The 17,766-nt window shown below is 30.7% G+C and overlaps 2 protein-coding genes across 2 annotated transcripts; one reads left to right on the top strand and one right to left on the bottom strand.

Moving 5' to 3' along the window:
- Positions 1 to 218: 218 nt before the first annotated feature.
- Positions 219 to 509, top strand: BDCG_16560 (uncharacterized protein; the record flags this gene model as incomplete). The annotated part of the gene is made up of 1 exon (XM_045425777.1): positions 219 to 509. One exon carries the CDS (start codon positions 219 to 221, stop codon positions 507 to 509), a length of 291 nt encoding a protein of 96 aa, XP_045280007.1.
- Positions 510 to 12,644: 12,135 nt separating this feature from the next.
- On the bottom strand, positions 12,645 to 13,196 carry BDCG_16559 (uncharacterized protein; the record flags this gene model as incomplete). Its single annotated transcript, XM_045425776.1, has 2 exons — positions 12,645 to 12,848; positions 12,996 to 13,196. 2 exons carry the CDS (start codon positions 13,194 to 13,196, stop codon positions 12,645 to 12,647), a joined length of 405 nt encoding a protein of 134 aa, XP_045280006.1.
- Positions 13,197 to 17,766: the final 4,570 nt, after the last annotated feature.

Here is a 17,766-nt window from a genome sequence, read left to right as displayed (position 1 = left end):
AAGTAGCAGTGCTGATCAGAGACTGTACTAAAGCCTTCTCACAGAGAGAAGATAAAGAAACTGCAGAACTCTGCAGATTCAACTCAGCAGTATTCTGAGCAGAACTCAGACATGCTATAGAAGAGAAACTACAGATTAAGCTTCTCAGAGCTACTGTTCTCAGAATCAAGCTCTCTATAAGATTCTCTCTGAATGATCACACAGAGTTATATATAACTATGTTGATTGAGAGAGAGAGTGGTGTTGCAACAGTGATGAAAGAAGTAGAGAAAGAACTGAACACAGACAAATCAGTCAGCAGAAGAAATAACATCTCACTGCAAGGCACAGCTACTACCACCACGGCCGCAAGAGATGCAGAAGAGGGAGAAGATGTAGCAATGAGAGCAGTGCTTCTGCGGCTCATTGACACTGCTGTCTTCACCTTCAATCTGGCTTTCTTGGCACTCATGGAGGCCGCAGCTAGACTGGCTGCTGGGATCATGAATTTCACATTTGATTCCATTTGATCTGGTCTCATACATTTCTTGGTGTGAATCCTGCTGGGACTAATCATTAAATAAACATGCAAAGTGACTATATATCAGATCTTAAAATGAAATCATGACTTGAAAAAAATGAGAAAGTGATCTCATTTAATCTCATTGTGATTCAAAGGTTGCTTAAGCCAGCGTACGATTACAGGCGTACGCCGGCTTCTTATATATTGAATCTCGTACGCTAAATTAATTAGTGGCCGCTAGGGCCCTCTTTACATTCATATGCTAGTAGTTCAGAAGCGGCCGCATTATTATCTGACAGTTGTACATTCTCCTGAATCACATTCTCTTTCACCAGATTCAGTCACGCCCATGTGACTATGTTGTACATTCTAGCTTCATGCAGATTAGCTCCTCACTAGCATTTCACAATTGTGTGACCTATTTCTGATTCAGCTAGCATTCTGTATACACTCTTACAAAGAAACTTTCACTATATTATATCACTCATTCACTAACTTTTCTCATTCTTCAATCATCTTCTTCATCATCATCATTATCAAATATCACTATCTTATTCAAGATTTCTATTTCTTCTTCTGTTTAACTCTTTCTATCTATTCATCTATTATATTATATGTGTTTCTGACAATGATCTCTTATTCTTATAACAAGTGTCATTGTAGTGCTCATACCAGGCAGTTCATTAGCAGTAAGTGTAACACATTGTGAAACATACATGACCAGGACTTGTTTATCTTCTAATAATTGCCAGAATATACTATTATAAATAGCACATCTTCTTCATCTTCTTATACATTTCTGATTATTTTCTTCTCAGTGAGTTTCTGATCATGTTTTCTGACATAATTTTGTGTGAATATAGATGCTGATATGTTTGTTTTTATTCACATAGAATCTTCATGTGTTGACAGATCTGTGTTCATCAATGATAGTGAATCTGATATTGAATTATTAGTTGAGAACTTGAAGAATGTGATAATGAAGAAATTATCTATGTGATGTATGACTGAGTCTCTCATATCTCTTTCTACTCTCTCTGTTTCTTTCTCTGCTACTTCTTCTCAATCTTCTACATCTGTCTCTGTGTCTGATTCTCCCGCTTCTGCTACTTCTGTTCCTGTGACTCTTACTTCTGCTACTTCTGATTTTGCTATCTCTGCTTTTGTTACCAGCTCTCCTCATTTCAAGAAGATATTATATAGACTTAATGAATTATATCTCTCAGTACATACACTTTCATTCTTCTTACTGACTCTCAGAATAATTTATTGTATAAAGACTGTATATAACACAACTATCTGAAGCTCAGTTACAGATACTGATTATTATATTCATTTTAAATATTCATGATAAAACAATTATTTATTTATATCAGAGAATCACTTCTCTTCTCAACAGTGTCAAGATTATAAGTCTTTTTCTTTTCATTTATTAATCTGACACTGATTTTTCTGTTCTTAGAGAAAATTGTTATGAGTTTTACTGTGTATAAAGTCATGATATTCATAGATATCAAGAAGCTTTTTACAACTGTAAAGTTTAATATCACAGAGACATCTGCTCTAATAAATTTCTTCAAAATGATTAATCTATATCAGTCTATTCTCTGACATCTGTCATCTGACTTTGTAGTGCAGATAAAAGATATTCATATTTTCAGAAATGAGAATATGAATGTCATACTCTTTTACATCTACAGATGTAAGGCTTGTACATCTTATCTGAGATGTCATTGTAAAAATAAGCTGTTTATATACTGTATTCTACTTCCTGTATTTCTCTGTATCTTTCTCTCTCTTTCTGAGAAGTCTTGTATATGTTGTAATTGCATGTACAATTCTAAGACCAGCAGATATTCATTCAGTAATTATTGTCTCTGTTTTTACAGTTTTATACACTAATAATAGTTCTTAGTTACTTCAGCATCAGAGATCATTTTAATTAAAGATGATAACACTGCTGAGACTACTCTCTCTCACTCTTAAGCTTCTCTCATTGCTTCTTCTTTCTTCTCTGCAGAAAAGATTATGCATATATCAGATTATAAGTATTCAGCTCTGAGTGACTCTCATTATTTATTCAGTTCTGTATCTCTCTCTTTCATTTCTTCTATCTCTGCTCTCTTTACTCTGACTTCTGATTCTACAGATCTCATACTCTTCTTCAATTTCTCTACACATATGTATATACATTTCTATATTAGCATTTCAGTCAATCTTGTGATAAATGACATTAATATTGTATACAGAGTGATAGAGAAATCAGAGATATATACAGTGTTATTATAAGAGTAACTTACAGCTCTTGAATTTCTTACAGATCTCAAGTTTTGAGATTTCTTTTATTTTTAACATTTTTCAGATGACATGATGTTGAAAATAGATTAAATATATGATATATAAAAATGAATAAGATATATATAATAACATTTGTTTTTTACAGTCAACTCTTACAGTTGATAATCAATTCATTATTTCTTTTCTTACACTTTTTCTTTATCTGCTAGTCACTACTCTTACACAATCTCTATATAATACAGTATTCAGTGACTAGGTTCAGCAGCTTTCATCTTTTGTAATTCTATCTTATACATTATACTGTCTCTCTTCACTCACTCAGATCACTACAGTGAATAGCTTATTAAAACTAATCTCATCTGATCTCTGAGCATCTTCAGAGATTGAGATGACTTTATCTCATATATTTATAAATGTTTCAGATAGTTTATTCTCTGTGATCTTCACAATTAAACTGATATAAACAGTTAAATTCAACTCTGAATTCCTTTTTCTTCTGTAATCTGACTCATATACAAGTCTGCTACTTTGAGACTACTCTTTGTCATATTGCACTCACTGTCTGAAGCATATTATCATACAACTGACTACAGTCTTATTACTTATTAAAGTGTGATATTTACCTGATTTCTTCATTTCTTCTCATTCTTTTCTTATAATTGTGAAAAGATCAGAATAAGTGAGATCATCTGATTCATAAGCATCTATGATTTCTCTTACTTCATAAGACTTTTCAATTATAAGTCTCTTCTTTTTCAATGCTGATGATAGTGCTGTAGATAATTATAATTTACTCAGATCTTGTATCTTTGCTTTTATAAGTTATGAATCATTGATTAAGTTGTATAAGACTCATCTCTCTAATTCTTTCAATGCATATATTCTCAGAGAATGTGATTTGAGTATCTTATATGACTCAAATTATCTAGATTGAAACTTGTCAGAACTCTCATTGTATATAAGAACTCACATTCTCATCTTGAGACTCAATTTCTTATCAAGTGAGTCTCATATTCTTTTCAATTGAATTACTCAGTTCAGAAGTAACTCATTAGCTTTTACACATGTATGACTGATCTCTTTCAATCTTGATTTCATGTCTGTGACTGTTGTGTCTGCAACTGCTGTTTCTGCTGTATTCACAACTGCTCTCTCTCTCATCATTTTCAAAGCATTCTTCAGAATGCGCGGATGCAATTCATACAACAGATAGAATAATGAACACTTGAAGACTGCATGCTGTTGAATTCATGTGATCAATAGCATCTGCTCAAGATATTCATCTCATAGTCTTGTAGGCTTATTCACTAGATATTTCATCAGCATGTTACTCAAGATTTCATTCAAGCATTTTATCTTCTTATTTATTCACAGATGATATGACATTGTTCTACAATGTCTTATCTGTAACTGGCTCATGAAATGCCTCACTACTTCTTCTACAGAGTTCACATCATTATCAGTTAAAATCTTATATGATATTTCATAGTTGACATAGATCTCATTATATAGAAACTTCATCATCATCTTCTCTATCATCTCTGAAACTACTTTCACAACTGATCAGTCAGTAGTGTAATCAATAGCAGTGATTATTTATCAATTTTCATTTGATGTTTGCAGTAATATGTCTATGAGGTTCATCTCTCATTGTTTAAACAGTTGTATCATACACTTCATCTGATGTTATGCTTTCTCATATTCTAACTCTTTCTTAGATTCTTTTGCAACCTGACAATTCAGGCACTTATAAGCATATGCCTGAATGTTCTCAGCCATGCTTGACCAGTATACTCTTGGTTCAAGTACACTCATGAGTTCAGGGCTTTCTAAGTAACTGAATTTCTTGTGCATGTGAATCATTAAGTTGCATCTATATGAAGATTCTAGATAGAAAGCTTCTGCATATTCTAGATTGCAGTAAAGTATAACATCATTTTCATCTCTTAATTTTCTCAGCTTGAAGTTTGAAAGTATCTCTTCTACTACTCTCATGAGATGCTTGTCATCTGATATCTTGTCATTCTTTAAGTGAGAGATCATGATGTTCACTTATTCTGATTCCTTGCATTCTCTCAGTGCATTTAACACAAACATCTCTTATGCCTGGTTTGCAGAACTCTTACTCATGAAATCAGATCTGTGACTGATTGTATCAGATATCACTGCATTCAATCTCTTTCAGTATTTGATATGAAGATTGTACACTTGAAACTCTGAGATTCAACATACTAAGTCTTTGAAAGATTTTATTATCAATTGTAGATAGACAAGACTTTTGTAATCTATAATCACTGTTGTCATATATCTGTTGTTAATATATCTATCTCATAACATCAGCACATGCTTAATCACTAACAATTTCTTTTCATACACTGAGTAATTGAGCTCAGCGCCTGATAGCTTTCTACCATTGTATATCATCAGATGCAGCTTGTCATTCTTACTCATCTGTAGAAGATTGTCTCTGATAGCTCATTCAGATGTGTCTGTCTCAATGTAGAAGAGTTTATCACAATCTGATTGAATAAGTACTGAGAATGTTATTACATATTCTCTCAGTATGAGAAAAGCCTCTTCACACACAGTATTTCAGATAATTGAATGAAACTTCTTCTTTTACAGATTTGTATTCATTTCTCTTAAGAGATCTGAGAGTGATGCAGATATTCATATGAAATCCTTGATGAATCTGCAGTAGTATGAGACTAACTTAAGAAACTGTTATATATGATATACATTTCTCAGCTGCAGTTAATTCACTATGACATTCAATTTCTCTGAAATGAGATGTATATAGTCATCACTCACTATATATTCTATGAACTTCAACTCTTTTATTTCAAACACACACTTGATTGATTTGATGTAGAGCTTATACTCTGTCAGAGTTGTAAGCACTTCATTGAGATACTTCAGATGTTTATCATATGAGTTTGAAAAGACTAGAATGTCATTGAGATATAGAAGACATGAGGTTTCATTCTATTTATAAAGAATTGTATTCATCATCATTTAAAAGATAATAAGTGCATTTATCAGACTGAATAATATTATCAGAAATTTGAACTTCTCTTATTACATGTTAAATGCAGTTTACAGAACTGATAGTTTATCTACATGAATCTGTCAGTATTCTGAGAGAAGATAATCTTTGATAGATATCAGGCATCTCTGACTGTATTTAACTGTTGTTGAATCTGTGACAGTGAATATTCATTCTTAATCATAAGCTTGTTAAGTGCTTAATAATCAATACACATTCATCACTTCTCATCTGTCTTTTTCACAAATAGAACTGAAAAGCCTCACGCACTTGATAAGAATTATATGAGATTATATTCTAGAAGATCAGTGATCTGACACTTCTGTTCTTCAAGATATGTTTATGACAGAGAATATACATTCTGATTGACTGGTTTTGCATCTCTCATATTAATCTCATGTACAAATCCTCATTTCAGCAGCAATTCTGATGAAAGATCTGTTCAGAAGATCTTTTCATACTTCTTCAGAAGCTTCTTTATACACTTGTTCTTCTACATATTCTTTCTCTTGATTTCCTCTGCTTCTGAGTCTCATATGATATACAGAATGCTTTCAGATAAGATCTTGTAAATTATTCTCTTTGCTTATTAATATATAAGCAGATTTAACTCTTCTATATCAGAAATGTGAAATGTTCTTCTCATATCAGTTGATAGAATTGTATGAATCATTTTCTTTCTATCAGTTAACTGCATATAATATGTACATTATTGAATCTGTGAATTGAACTTTTGAAATCAATTAAGTCTGAGAATAAGATTGTATTTCATGTTCTGCAGCTCTCATGCTTAAATATAGCAAGATCATTCTCTGAAGTGTAAGAGAACTCTTACTCTTGTAGATAATATCAAATATCAGTTATTAGATAATCTTATATGTCAGAGATTCTTCACTCAGCAGACTTCTTTCAATCTTCAAATTATATAATTATCAATATATTGTGTAGAAGCTTCTGTGTTCACTAACACTTTTGCAGTCATCTCTTAATTCTTATTCAAGTGCTCTCTATACATTAACATTTCAGATCTCAAGATATTAAGATAAGTGATTACTTTATCATTCTCATCTGCATCTTATTCAGAAGCCTGCTTCTTCTTTGTATTTACAGAATTCAGAGAATCATCTAACACAGATATCTCTTTCACTTTGAAGACTTTTCATAGAATATTAGTAAGTGTCTCTGAGCTCACTGATTCTGCTAGTTTTTTAACTCTCTTACTTCTCTTGACTTTGCATGCTGAGTGCAATCTTTTACATCATGATTTTAGCATTTACAGTTGAAGCAAGCTTAATGCTTATAATATTAAGGTTTTCACTCAGAGAATTTCTTTTTCAGAGAATTTGATGCTTTAGTAATAGTATACAGATCTAGATTCATCACATCTGAGTGTGTGACTTGTGTTATAGAAGTCTGATTACTTATTCTTCACTGAGATATACTCAATTGCAGTATTTTCTATTACAATTGACTTACTTGTTTTCATATAATGAGAATGTTATATGCTTTCTTCACTGTGTCTGACTATGAGATTAAGTATTTTCATTCTGCTCTTAACTCAGATGTAAGATCATGAATAAAGATCTGTAAATAGAAAGATATTGAAAGCTCTTCATTTAATATAAAATAGTATAAGCTGAAGTGTGTGAAGTATAATATAAGATCACTCACTTATCTACACTCAGTGAAGTGTTTATAACACTTATCTTATATATTCACTTTCTCAAAGTTGTGTAAGATTCATTTGAAAAACTCATTTCATATTTATAAGAATGAATATCACTTCAGATCTGTGAGATTTATCTTTTTATCAGTTATTTATAATGACTTTGTTTTTCTGTGTAGAAATGTGACATATCTTAAGACTTGTTAGAATTTCATTAACTGTCTGCTTATAAGTTTATATTCAATCTGATAATATAATTACATCTGACTTAGTCAGCTGATTACAGCATCATTTTTTCAGTTGTTATTAAAGCTTGATAGCTTCAGTAGATCTTCTGACTTAATATATTTTATACTCAGATTCTCATTCTGTACAGTGATCTTCAATGATGTGTATACTTCTGAAGAGATTGTGAATAATTGTGATGAGATCTTCAGATTCAGTGTAGTTATCTATTTATATAAATATTCAATCTTCTACTGCAGATCTAAGATCTGATTTTCTCTATTCTTATTAATAATGATAATTGCATCAGCAAAGCTCTTCATAGTGAATACTTAGTTCACAGTGAATGTCAATTATTGTTTAACTTTCATCTCAGTCTGTCACTATGTACACAAGGTCTCAATCTTGTTTAGAATTCTTGTATATGTTCAGAGCTTCAATTTCAGTTCAGCAGTTTTAACTGCTTTTCTTACTATTTCATGTAAACTCTCTGAGAGATTCTGTATATCTTCTGATTCAGGTAGCAGAGAAGAGTGTTATTCATATCAGCTAGAGAAGATATTCATTTCAGTGATTTCTCATTGATTATATAATGTCTATCATTATATCACTGTATCATTATATTACTGTATCATTATATCATTATATAATTTCTGTTATCATTTTATAACTTCAGTGCTGATCACTTCTCTCTTTTATATCTTTGAGTGAAGAGCAGTCTTCTTTGAATCTGGTTTATTACTCTCATCTCTTTTCTCACATCTCATCTGTTCACATACATGGCATTCACCTGAGTGTGAAGTTTTTTCTCAATAAGTAAAGCAGTATCAATCAAATGCTCTTCTGCTCACTACTCTTCATACACTATCTTTTGAGACATTCTAGAATCACACTGATATGATAACTATGAATCACTTCATAGATGAAATTATCACACTCTGCAGGAGTCTGTGCTTCTCATCGGTTTTTAAACATGCTATCAGATGTGATTCAAAGATTGCTTAAGCCAGTGTATGATTACAGGTGTACGCCGGCTTCTTATATATTGAATCTCGTACGCTAAATTAATTAGTGGCTGCTAGGGCCCCCTTTACATTCGTACGCTAGTAGTTCGGAAGCGGCCGCGTTATTATCCGACGGTCGTACGTTCTCCCGAACCACATCATTTAGTCTCATTCTTGGCATAAAGTTACTATTTTTAGACATTTTAAGGTTTTTTTTAAACTATTTTTAATTTTTTAAAAAGTAATGCTTTTTGATAACACTCAAATGAGATTTAAAGTCATTTAAAGTGATAAAAATAATTTAAATTGAGAGGTGAAAATCATGATCTCATTTGAAAAATGTGATAAGAGTAGACAGTAAGTCTTACTGAGACAGTATGAGACTACTATCTAATATTAGAACTGTGTAATAAGATCTGTTAAATTGGCAATGAAACTATCAAAAATTCTGATTCTGGTCTCAGATATAGTCACACAGTCAGTCTAGCTGCAGCTGCATCACAAAGAGATTTACTCACTAGAAAATATCAGAATAAGCCTCTTATTATCTCTCAAGAATGATGCTCTCATGCACTCACTATTACAGATGAGAAGAAGGAAGAAAAATGTATCACAGAAAGAAAAGACTCTTTTTAAAAAATTCTATTACTACTGTTAGCTTTGTCTCTAAAATATATCACTTTTGCAGAGAATTTCATATATAGAACAGAATATATTGAGAGATCTGTAAGTCACTTATTAACTACATTTTTCACATTTCAAATTGATATATAAGAAACTCACTTATTATACATTTGATTTGAATGAAGATGAGAAAAGAAAGATCTATATAGTCAGTAGAAAAACTCATCTATTTCTTTATATTATACACAGTATACACACTATCAAATCAGTTGATAACTGTTACTATATAATAAAGATAATTTCTAATTCAGTAATCTTGAGAACATCAGAACTATACTTTTAAAGAGAAGAGTATTATCACACTTCTGACTATATTAAGACTCTGTTACAGTTTCACATGACTTATTACTTTTATACAGATGATTTTATTCTGTCTGAACTGATTTTCAACTACTCTATGATATTATTCAGATATATTATAGAAAGATCTGATTGATGAATATAAGAATCTCACTTCTATATAAGATCAGTAGATTACTTTTTCTTAATAGTAAGACACTACTGAGATATCACTCTGACTATTCTTACTCATGAAATAAGAGAAGAGTATTCACTCATTATCTATATAGAATAGCTAGATGCTGGCTTCTTATAAAAGAAGTCAGTGATTTGTTTTTTCTCAGACTGAAATATATACAAGAGTTACTGCATGTCTTATACAATCTTCTTAGTATACTAAGTATCATATCTGTGATATTCTCATAATAACTCTGTAGCCTACAAGCTCACTATTCAAGTAAGATAGTCAAGCTCACTTATACAGCTTCTTAAACAACTATCTCTATATAATGCTGCTAACTACTCACTGCTTCGGTTCCGCCACGTTACAGCTATCATTTTTATGATATTTATGAGATTCAGATGTTCTAGCTTTTAATATTATTATATCATCATAAGTTCTATAATCTTTGTGTTATTTCTGTCAGATAGTGTCAATATTATGTTATCTTTCACTTATAATGTGTTTGCAGGTTCAAAATCATCATTGAGTATAGTAAACTGAATCAAGTTTCTGTATGTAATTAGCCTTTTCATCTCATAGATATCATTTTCATTTAATCTTACTGTAAATGAGAATATGCAGTCAGAAGACATAATTAACATAATATAATTATTCTCATATATCAACTACTTATAGGTATAACTCTGATGTATAAGCTTATTTATACTCATAAAATTCACTTCTAACTTTGAAATATAGTAGATATTATTTAACAGTATATTTATCTCTTTCACTGAAATCTTTGTATCTTCTATAGCTGTAGCAGAGATCATCATTTCATCTGTCATTTTCAACATTACTTTCATCTTCTGAGATTTTGTCACAATATGATTCCTGTGAAGTGTGACATGAGTACCTGATTCAGAGTCTAGAATTCAGATATCTTTTTCTTTCTGATTACTCACATAGGCCTTTTCTTTGATGCAAAATACTTACTTTATAACATTGTGAACAGAAGTAGTATCTGTATTCTTCACATTCTTGTCTTTATTCTTATTTCTATTAGTGTTGAAATTCAAATTCAAAGGACATTTCTCAGAGTATTTCTTTCAATAGTCAGTCTGAAGATGATCAATCTTTTGACAATGATAGTATGTCTTTGTGTCATTACCTCTACATTCAGGTTTGAATTCAACATTCTTATTCTTGTCTTTCTTATTCTTGTCTTGCGCGTTGTTGATAGAGTTTCTAGATGTATCAGTACTTATCTCATTAACAGCAGAGAGCTGCAAAAGAATATCACAGTACAGACTTATAAAATCATTCTCTAAGAGTTGAGTATTGTCTTTGTCAATTTGATTCATTTAATTTCTTATGAATGAGACTCAATCTCTGTTAACTTCTGTAAGCAGTCTGTTAAAAAACACAACATCCGGGATTCTATATTCTAGACAGATATAATCAGTTCTTATAACAATCAGACATTCAATGAAAGCATGATCTGAGTCTTTTAACTTAGCAGTTATACTAATCAGCTTCTTAAACAGACAGATTCTACAGATAGCAGACTCTCAGAAAAGTTATTCTCTATGATAGTTTATAGAGCATAAGCAGACAACTTGAATTTCTTAAGTATAGTGAAATGAGTCTTAGCCTGCAGAGCAATTGCAGACTATATATAATTATATAATCAAAGATTGCATTCTTTTCAGAAATATTGCATGTTTTTAATAACATTCTCATTAAGATTATTATCTTTAAGAATATTATCAGTTTCAGACTGTTCTGTAGTTAAAAGAATTTCCTCTCTTCATATTAAGTAGTTAATGAATTCAGTGAGAACTATTAATCTTTTAATAAGTCTTACTTAGCTTCTGAATTCTTTAAGAACTTTTATTATAATAGATATCTTCTCTTTCTATTAAAGATATTCTGTTAGATCTGCTTTTATCTCATCATCTGCAGAGTCATCTCTACTGATCTTCATTCACTCAATCTTATACTGAAGTCTTGCAATTTCTAGTCTCATGCAACTCTTCTCACTTACTGAGCTATTATTATTTCAGTTACTTGAGCTCTCTGTATTATCTAATATCTCACTGATATCTTCAATCAGATTTTCATATTCATTGAACTTATCAGACTATTTCTCTGCAGTGATTTCATTCAGCTCAAATACTCTGAGAGCTGTCTTTCAATTCATTATTAATATTAACAGTGATCTGTGATCTTGCATTTGATGCTCTGATATTATCTTGTTTCTTTATCTTGAAGACACATATTCTTTTATTATGTCAGGTGTCCCCCCGGATCTTAGATGAATCATGAGTTAAATCAATCATAAAAAAAGCATCTAGACACGCGTAACAATATGTGAAGATGTAGTTAGCATGTTATTGCAGTTATTTATTGCTTGTGAAGAGCTTTATAACCTCTTAAAAAATAATGTTATTGTGTTATATATGTAATCTATCTACGCGAGTTACACTAAATGAATAGGTTGAGATGACACGTGACTAGAGTAGGTATAGTAATTACCAACAAATGTTTGTATCACATGATAAAGATATTTATAAGATGAAGAAGTCAGTTATATATAGAGATTTAACTCATTTTTCTAAACCTGATGATACTTTCACATCTGCGAATTCAATGTAAACAATAGAATTATTCACTGTTTAAGAGAAAGAGTTTCAGAAAGAAGATTAAAAGTGATGCATTTATTCATCTATATTATTATTAACTTGTATATAAATCTGAGAATCATTTCACTGATTCTAACTTACTTTTTCTCTGAGAATGTCAAGAGTTTCAGAGCTGCTCAGAGTCAGAGAATCAACTAAAGTTGAAACATCAGAGAAGGGAGAGAGAGCAAGATCAGCAGCAGTAGCAGAGATATCAGTATTAGCATCAGTATTAGCATCAGCATCAGCAGTGAAGATAGAAAGAGAATTGTAACTGTTATCAGATTTCTCATTGCACTTCTATCAGAAATCAGTGAATCTCTTAAATTGCTTTAACATTTCACATGTCTTGATAGCAATATTCAATGCATTCTGATTGACATTGTTTATAACATTTGTAAGATTCATCATTGCTTATTTTTAAGCTTTAATATAGTGATTTACTGTTATTAAAATCTCATACTGCACTGTAAGCCTGCTTCTCTCAATTTTCAATTTAATCTTCTCAATGATGACTTTCTTCTTTTTAAGCTCAAGCTTTGTCTTTTCAATATTCAGCTTTGTCTTTTCAATCTCAATTTTTATCTTTTCAGCAGCACTGATTGTGATATTCAGAGCTTTCAGAGCAATATTAATGCTTTTCATATATTGAGCTTCTGCTTTCTGTCACTGAGTCTTGACTTTCTTAATTTGTTTTAAGAGATTCTTTACTGATTTTAATATAGTCTTTTTTATTATTATCTTGAATTGATCTGATGAAGAATGATAAAATTCATGAGTTCAGATCAGACTATTAACTTATTCTTTTAATACTTCAGAGATAATTGTATATTTCTTTTTCTCATGATTGTAATTTATACAAGGCTTTGAGCTTCTCTTTATCTTGTCATAAGCAGTATTCAAATGATGAGAAAAAATATACTTAACACAGTACTCACACATTATCAGTTTACTAGACTGCTTTATTGAGGTATTTAAACAGCTGCTTACTTTCTTCTCTTAGACCTTTACAGCGGCTGCACAGATATACTTGAGAGTATTACTTATTATTTTAATACTGCTGCTATTACTATTATTACTATGATTGATGCTACTACTATTATTATTATTGCTATAATTAATACTGCTGCTATTATTATTATTACTGTGATTGATACTAATATGATGAATTGCTGACATTCTTGATATACTATACAGACAAGATATCTTGATTAGAACTTTTCTGATTAAAAGCTTTCTATTACAACTGACAGAATACTAACTGAACTGAGAGATGAAGAAGAGCAGAATGAGCTGAGTGAGCTGAAAATGATCTTTACAGTGTATTATTATTGCAAGAAGAAGAAAGAAGAAAAGAAGGAAAAGAAAAATGTGAGTCTTTATATATATTATTGATTCATCTTTGCAGGTTATCATGCAATAAATGTAAATACTTTCATATTTCATCTCTAAGTGTAATCAGTGCATCTGATGAATTTCATTCATATCTTTTTTTCAGAATGAATACTTTCTATGCAGGCTATCACTGAATGAATTACAGCTATTTTGAATACAAAATCATTTCTATTAACTAGAAACAAGTGTTCAATGCACTGGTAGAAATATATCTACAGAATTCATGATTTTCTGATGCAGTGAAATCAGTGAATTCTTCACAGTTATAACAATACAAATTGCAAGATAGAGAATATAACAACTTTCTTCAGTGAATATCAACACAGGTATATTCTAATTATGTATATTAAAGTATATATTAACTAATTTATATATAATACTCATAGAAAACTAAATATATTGAAATATAAATAGATTGTGTTGAAAATCTCTACATCACTGATCTGTCTTTCACTGAAAATTTAATCTTTTTTCACATCTTCTTTCATACATCTTTTATCAGATGTCTCTTTTTTACTGTCAGAGTATTCTGAATCATCTCAGCAAAGTCATCTCTGATAATTTACTGATATTCAGAAATATCACTTATCAGATCTTAGAATGTCAGAATATTTTATCATTGCAGCATAGCTGTGATGAAATTTTCATTTATATCAGTATCATCAAATATTTTAACCTGAATTGTAAGATTTGTATATATCTCTATTTTTCAGAATCAGTTTCTAGTTTTTCAATCTGAAGTTTTCAATTCAATATCTTTAACTAATAAATATTCAACTTACATTTCATGTATCATTATTCTCTCTCAGAGAATCAATTGAAGTCAATGATTCTCTGTACTCAGTAAAAAAACAGAAAGAACTTTTCAGCAGTAAATGAATCACAGAAGTATTCAAAGATGATTAATTCTTTATAGTAGTTATATAATCTAATTATCACTGAACTTTCTCTGCTCTTTGTCTTCTTCTGTTGAACATAATTCTATATTAATAAATGATTAGCTAAGTTGATCAAAAATTTTTTAATATTCTGTTAAAAAGTTAATATATTTGCTAAAATCTAATACTACTTATCTTCATTTCTTTAAGAGATTGAAACTTTCATGTTGTAATTGTATTCAGCATCATTGTTCTGCTTAATGAAAAGATATATAATATTTTATTCTTTATTTTTATCACACTTGTAATCATTCAATTCAAATTATCTTTGTTGAAAGAAAGAAAATACATTCATTTTATCTTCAGACACAGACACTGCTCTATCAACTGAATTTTCTTCTTATACATTTCTGCATCTGAATACCAGGTTCAGTGATGTCTTTTTAATGAACTACTTAATGTCAGTGATAAGTTTAACTTCTTCTCATCTAACTGATATTTATTATTACTACTATTATATTCATTCTATATTCAGATATATCAATATTTAATTTCTTTTGAAATTAGTGATTTGTGTAACATGGTGAAATCAAAGCAGTGACTAGTCAGCAGTGTCATGTAGAGATAGTTATTGAGAAGTCATATAAGTAAGCTTGACTATCTTGCTTAAATAGTGAGCTCATAGACTACAGAGATATTGTGAGAATATCACAGATATAATACTTAGTATACTAAGAAGATTATATAAGACATATAGTAACTCTTGTATATATTTCAGTAAAAGAAAAACAAATCACTGACTTCTTTTATAAGAAGTCAGTATCTAGCTATTCTATATAGATAATGAGTGAATATCTTCTCTCATTCAATGAGTAAGAATAGCTGAAGTAATATCTCAGCAGTATCTTACTACTAAGAAAAAGTAATCTACTGATCTTATATAGAAGTGAGATTCTTATATTTATCAATTGAATCTTTCTATGATATATCTGAATAATGTTATAGAGTAGTTGAAAACTCATTTAAACAGTCTACAGAATGAATGAAATCATCTGTATAAAAGTAATAAGCTATGTGAAATCACAGTGAGATCTTGATACAGTCAGAAGTGTGATAATACTCTTCTCTTTAAGAGTATAGTCTCAATACTCTTAAGATTATCAGATTAGAAATTATCTTTGTTGTATAGTAATAATTGTTAACTGATTTAACAGCACATATACTATATGTGATATAAAGAAATAGATGAGTTTTTCTGCTAACTGTGTAGATCTTTCTTTCTCATCTTCATTCAAATCAAATATATGATATGTGAGTTTCTTATATACTGATTTGAAATGTGAAAAATATAGTTAATAAGTAACTTACAGATCTCTTATCATATTCTGTTCTATATATAAAATTCTCTGTAAAAGTGATGTGTTTTAGAGACAAAGCTAACAGTAGTGACAGGATTTTTCAAAAAGATTTCTTTCTCTCTGTAACACATTTTTCTTCCCTCTCTCTCATCTGCAATAGTGAGTGCATGAAAGCATCATTCTTGAGAGATAATAAGAGACTTATTCTGTCATTTTCTAGTAAGTAACAAACATCTTCATGATGCAGCTGCAGCCTTCATAACTGTCAAGAAAGCCAGGTTGAAGATGACAGTGTCAATGAGTCACAGAAGCACTGCTCTCATTATCACATCTTCTTCTGCTTCTCTTGCAGCTGCAGCAGTAGTTGCTGTGTCTTGTAGTGAGATGTCATTTCTTCTGCCAGCTGATGTGTCTGTGTCTGGTATGTCTTCTGCTTCTCTCACTGCTGTTGCAACACTGTCTCTCCCCTCAGTCAACACAGTAACATATGACCCCGTGTGGTCATTCAGAGAGGAACTCAGAGAGAGCTTGATTCTGAAAACAGTGACTTTAAGAAGCTTAATCTATAGTTCTTCTCTCACAGTATATCTGAGCTCTGCTCAGACTGCTGCTGAGTTGAGTTCACAGAATCTCACAGTTTCTTCATCTTCTTTCTGTGAAGAGGCTTCAGTGCAGTCTCTGATCAGCACTGCTACTTGTCTGCACTGTATTAAGTAGCTGAAGAAGAGAGAGATTTAATATATCTATTTCTTCTCTTACTTCTGTTATTTTCATTATATCTATAACAACAACTTCTGTCTCTCTGTAAGTATTACTTCACAGAAAGATGTTATATCAGCTCTGATAAGAAGTCTAGATACTCAAGCAGTACAGAGTAAGAGTTTCAGAGCTTCAAGTATTGATAGATTCTATTAAGACTGAAGAGATTTCTCTTACTCATCTGTAAAAGAAGATGAAAGTATAAATCTGTGAGATGAAAAAATATCTCAGAATGACTGATTTTAAGAAGAGATTAGCTGACACTATTATTAAAAGTACTGTGAAGATTAATCACTGATTGAAGAGAATCTCACTTCAGTTAAAACAGATAACTGAGATATTTTATAAGTTAATAAGTTAATACTTTCAGTATCTCTTATACTCTTCTACAGCATGCTTCTCTACAGTACTGCAGTGCTAACTTCTTAGCAGATAAAGATATCAGTGTCAGAGACTTCAACAGTGAAGAATAAGTTTAGTGAAAGTATAATTATTAATAAGTAGATTCTGAAATTCTCTCTTTTTACTTTTTCAGCAGACTGTAATCTTATTAGAATAGTAGCAGCTCACAGATTAATAATATCAATCTTTTTTATTAATTTCAAATATTTCTTTCTTTTCTTATTAACTGCTTCAGAAATTTTACACTTGTGTAGTCTTATTAAACTTTTAAAAAAATCTTTGAGAGAAAATAGAAGAAGAGTGTTATAGAGTCTATAAGACACTGACTCATTTAGACTGGCTGCCGGGACCATGAATTTCACGTTTGGTCCCATTTGATCTGGTCCCATACATTTCTTGGCGTGAATCCCGCTGGGACTGGCT

Source organism: Blastomyces dermatitidis, assembly GCF_000003525.1.
Source record: "Blastomyces dermatitidis ER-3 genomic scaffold supercont1.2, whole genome shotgun sequence".
Lineage (NCBI taxonomy): Eukaryota > Fungi > Ascomycota > Eurotiomycetes > Onygenales > Ajellomycetaceae > Blastomyces > Blastomyces dermatitidis.
The sequence above is the reverse complement of the archived record's forward strand: the minus strand, read 5'-3'. Positions and strand labels throughout refer to the sequence as shown.